We start from the raw sequence: 4,468 nt of genomic DNA, 5'->3' as shown, positions 1-4,468 counted from the left end.
CTTCTACTTACTAGAACCTCTTTATCGCTATCCTATGGCTGTATTCTCATAACTGTGAATAGAGACTTTATCTTTTAAGTCATGGTCTGAAATTAAAGATGGCATCAAAGTAGATTAGTCCATCTTTAAATAAGGATACTTAATATCATATTAAAATATATACTTTCTACCAAGTATTTGAAAAAAAATAGTGTACAAGTTTATTGAATCGCAATACGTATTGTGTATCGTTTGGCCGATTTTTCGTATTGTGTATCGTGAATTATATTGAATTGTAAAATACAGAAATAAATAAAAAATTTAAAATATACAAAAATATGGATTCGTTGAAAGCTTATAGCCTCTGAATGATTTTAAAAAATAAAGTCCTTCTTCCTTAGAGATTTAGAATATTTATTTAATTATTTTCTTTATTAATACAAATTTTTCAAATTAATTTTTGAGTTTAAATCACAAATCAAATCTTTATTTTGTTTTCCTTATTAATAATAAATTTTTTAGATTTTTTTTTAATTTAAATCACAAACCAAATCTTTATTTATTTTTTATATTAAAAAATTAATTTTTTTAATTTAAATCACAAACCAAATATTTATTTATTTTTTTATATTAAATCTCGAAGCCAGAACTCAGAGCCTTCTGGATTTAAAAACTTTTATAATACTATTATTGCAAATTCGAAATGTGTTTGTGAGGGATAAAATATGTCAATTGGTATGTCATTTCGTAGATCTCGAAAAATTATGTGAAATAAAAAAAGTTATCTGATTTGAAAACCTGAGTCAAAAATTATGTCTTTTCAAAGTTTTATGGTTCGTAAGTTGATTTTTTATGCCGCGAATCAACACCAGACGAGTCACGCCTAACTTAAACGTAAATAATCATGCCTAATTTAGACATAAATCACTGTAATATATTTGTAAATAACTTTGAACAACTATATATTTATAATTATTTATTAAAATAATAATATCTTAATTTCTTTTCCCTTTCATAAGATATATTCTATCCCATAACCGATGTTGACGAATTTTGTGTGACCAAGGGGCTATCATTTGGTTAGTGTTTAGCTCTTCCTAAACATTTTGTAAATTGAATCCTTTGATTTTTCTGTTTGGAAATACATGATAAAAGTTGGCAGAACTGTAAGACTCCCAGAGATACGATCCATGTGAGAAAGACGTTGAACTCTGAAGTATCCATTTTGAAAAAGATCTGACCACAAAAAATAATAATAACTTTATAATATTTTATATTTAGTGAGCCGCCAAATTTGAAAACAAAAGTGAACGACACTTAACATCACACTCTTAGACGCGTTGTACCGTTTTTGTCTCAAGTGGGCTTAATTATCTCATCCTTGCTCGTCAAGTCATGTTGCCCTTGCTCATCAAGTCATGTTATTGTCTGCTAGCTAGTAGATATTTTTTTGTAAACACTTGGTTCATAATACAATATTTCTGTGGAGTCATAAAAAGCTATTGCTCTGTAGGTCAACAAAAGTAAGCGGTCAAATTTGACCTTGAGAGCAGCATCTTATCCTTGCACATCAAGTTATGTTATTGCCAATTTTAGAACATTGTAATACTTTATAATAATATTTTTTCTTAAAACATTAAACACTAGAATCTTATTAAAACTTGTGAATATTTTATAAAGGGATGTCATTAAAATTTATGAACACAATAGTCCAAAAAATGATGTCATATATGACATGCATCTATACCTATAAAAGAAAACAGAGGAACTTCAGGGTCATTTGAATCCAAACCAAACATCTCTTCCTCTGCAACTCAACCTTAACTAGCTAAAATGGATTCACTCCTAAATTACCTAAACACCACTGCACTTGCAGTACTCCTTTCAATAATCTTCTTGCTTTTGTGTCTGTATCATCATTCCAAAGTTGCTCATAATAGAGAGGCTCCAACAGTTGCAGGTGCATGGCCAATACTTGGTCACCTTCCATTGTTGAATAGTTCAAAGACACCCCATAGAACATTAGGTGCCTTAGCTGACAAGTATGGACCCTTATTCACCATCAAGCTTGGTGCCAAACCAGCTTTGGTACTCAGCAACTGGGAAATGGCTAAGGAATGTTTCACCACAAATGACATTGCAGTTTCATCTCGTCCAAAACTTGTTGCTGGTGAATGCATGTCTTACAACCAAGCTTTCATTGGTTGGTCACCATATGGACCATATTGGCGTGAACTACGTAAGATTGTTACTTCTGAGTTTCTATCAAATCGTAGAATCAAGCTATTAAGTCACATTCGTGTCTCCGAAGTTCAAACTTCGATTAAAGAGCTCCTAAGTGTTTGGTCTAGTAGCACAAAGAATGAGTCTAACTATGTGTTGTTGGAGCTGAAACAGTGGTTTTCTGAGTTAACATTTAACATGGTTCTCCGAATGGTGGTTGGCAAGAGGTATTTTGGTGCTACTGATGTTGCCAACAATGATAAAGCAGAGAGGTTTCTGAAGAATATATGGGAGTTCATGCGTTTGATGGGGACTTTCACTGTGGCAGATGGTGTTCCTTCTTTAAGATGGTTGGATATTGGAGGGTATGAGAAAGCAATGAAAGAAACTGCAAAGGAAATGGACAAAACTTTAAGTGAATGGTTAGAGGAACACAGACAGAAGAGGGTTTTGGGTGAAAAGATTGTAGGTGATCGAGACTTCATGGATGTGATGCTTTCGGTGCTTGATGACACACAGAATATTGAAGGGTTTGATGCTGATACCATATTCAAAGCCTCAACATTGGTATGTATATTGTACTTTGTAGTCCCTTACAAGTTATAAAACAATCATAGATTTTCTTCTCTCTTCTCCATTTTTTTGAACTTCCCACATTAAAATGTACCACCCTTTTTATTTGTTTTTCTAGAGAGGTTATCCATTGAAAATGTAGTCTTTTTAGAGGATATGTGCTAATCCATAAGAAAGAGGAGTGTTCATGACTTAACTAGATATTAAAATTAGATGTTGTGTATTTGTGGTTTATGATTTAGTCACACCTTAGTGGGGGCTTAACTCAACTTGAGATTATATACTATTTTCTAAGAAACCAGGAAAAGTTATTAATTAGATTCTTAAATTAAACTAATACTCTGTATATAAAAGATTAGAATTTTATATTGATGTGGATTGTTGGAAATATATATTTTAAAAGTTTCTATCACAGTGAAACTCATCTCTGATTAGAATCATTAGGTGGCTAAAAGTGATACTACATGAACTCTAAGTAATAAGTTGGAAGTTGATGAGTTTTGAAAGCAGTTGTGAAAATCAAAATTGTGAACAAATGAGGAAGTTTCTATTATGCCAAAGATTGAATCCAGAATTTCTATTTCTTTTTTATGAGATAATATTGCAGCATTGTTCTTATAAGGGAGTTGAACTTATTTGCAGGAATTGATTGTGGGAGGAACTGACACAACCGCGGTTACCCTTACATGGGCAATGTGTTTGCTATTGAGAAATCCTCTTACATTGGAAAAAGCTAAAGAAGAACTTAACACACATGTTGGGAAAGAGAGATGTGTTAGTGAATCAGATATAAATAAACTAGTATATCTTCAAGCTATAGTTAAAGAGACTCTAAGATTGTATCCACCAGCCACTATCTCATCACCCCGTGAATTCACAGAGAATTGCACTATAGGTGGTTACCATGTTAGAAAGGGAACTCGACTAATGCCAAACCTATGGAAGATCCACAGAGACCCTAGTGTTTGGACAGATCCATTGGAGTTCAAACCAGAAAGGTTCCTTACCACTCACAAAGAGGTTGATGTTAAGGGTCATCATTTTGAGTTGTTACCATTTGGAAGTGGCAGAAGGATTTGTGCTGGAATGTCCCTTGGCTTGAGTATTGTTCATTTCACTTTGGCCAGTTTTTTGCATTCCTTTGATATCTTAAATCCATCTACTGAACCTATTGATATGACTGAATCCTTTGAATTTACCAACACCAAAGCCACCCCACTTGCGGTTATGGTTAAACCATGTTTGTCTCCCAACTGTTATGAAACTATATGATCCTTAGTTAAACGGTGTTTGTCTCACAAAATGTTATGAAACCAGGTGATACTTGCGGTCTAAGGTTTCATTGAAGTGTATTGAAACCATGTAATCCTGTTATGAATTTATTTCAATGATGTATTGTTTTTAAATTTAGCAAAAATAAATAAATAAATCATGAAAGAAGAAGTAGGACATAAGCCTTGTAATCCTAGGTGTATATGGTCAATTTCATTCAACTCTATATCATGAAGTTGGGGAAGATGACAATTTGATGATTGTTTGTTGTATTACTCCATAATATTAGAAATTTAGAATTTGTATTATGGTTAAAATTGCTGATTTCAATCCAAATTCTTGTTTTGATAATTACCGTTTCTTATTTTATTGACATATTCATATTGTAATGATATTAGTATATATCAATATATGTGTAATT

At 32.3% G+C, this 4,468-nt stretch overlaps 1 protein-coding gene across 1 annotated transcript; it reads left to right on the top strand.

Moving 5' to 3' along the window:
- Positions 1-1,784: 1,784 nt before the first annotated feature.
- Positions 1,785-4,321, top strand: LOC133297440 (cytochrome P450 82A3-like). Its single transcript, XM_061496585.1, has 2 exons — positions 1,785-2,769; positions 3,418-4,321. The coding sequence occupies exons 1-2, from the start codon at positions 1,813-1,815 to the stop codon at positions 4,045-4,047; spliced, it is 1,587 nt and encodes a 528-aa protein (XP_061352569.1). The 5' UTR covers positions 1,785-1,812; the 3' UTR covers positions 4,048-4,321.
- The last annotated feature ends 147 nt before the right edge of the window (positions 4,322-4,468 follow it).

This window comes from Gastrolobium bilobum, unplaced genomic scaffold, assembly GCF_033153095.1.
Source record: "Gastrolobium bilobum isolate Gb01-03AN ecotype WA unplaced genomic scaffold, APGP_CSIRO_Gbil_v1 utg255459, whole genome shotgun sequence".
NCBI lineage: Eukaryota > Viridiplantae > Streptophyta > Magnoliopsida > Fabales > Fabaceae > Gastrolobium > Gastrolobium bilobum.
This window is presented reverse-complemented; position numbering and strand designations above follow the sequence as displayed.

Excerpts from the sequence above, each read along its gene's own strand:
- LOC133297440 (XM_061496585.1), top strand. The coding sequence starts at position 1,813 with ATGGATTCACTCCTAAATTACCTAAACACCACTGCACTTGCAGTACTC. Across the intron at positions 2,770-3,417 it reads TATTCAAAGCCTCAACATTG|GAATTGATTGTGGGAGGAAC; the intron begins GTATGTATATTG and ends ACTTATTTGCAG.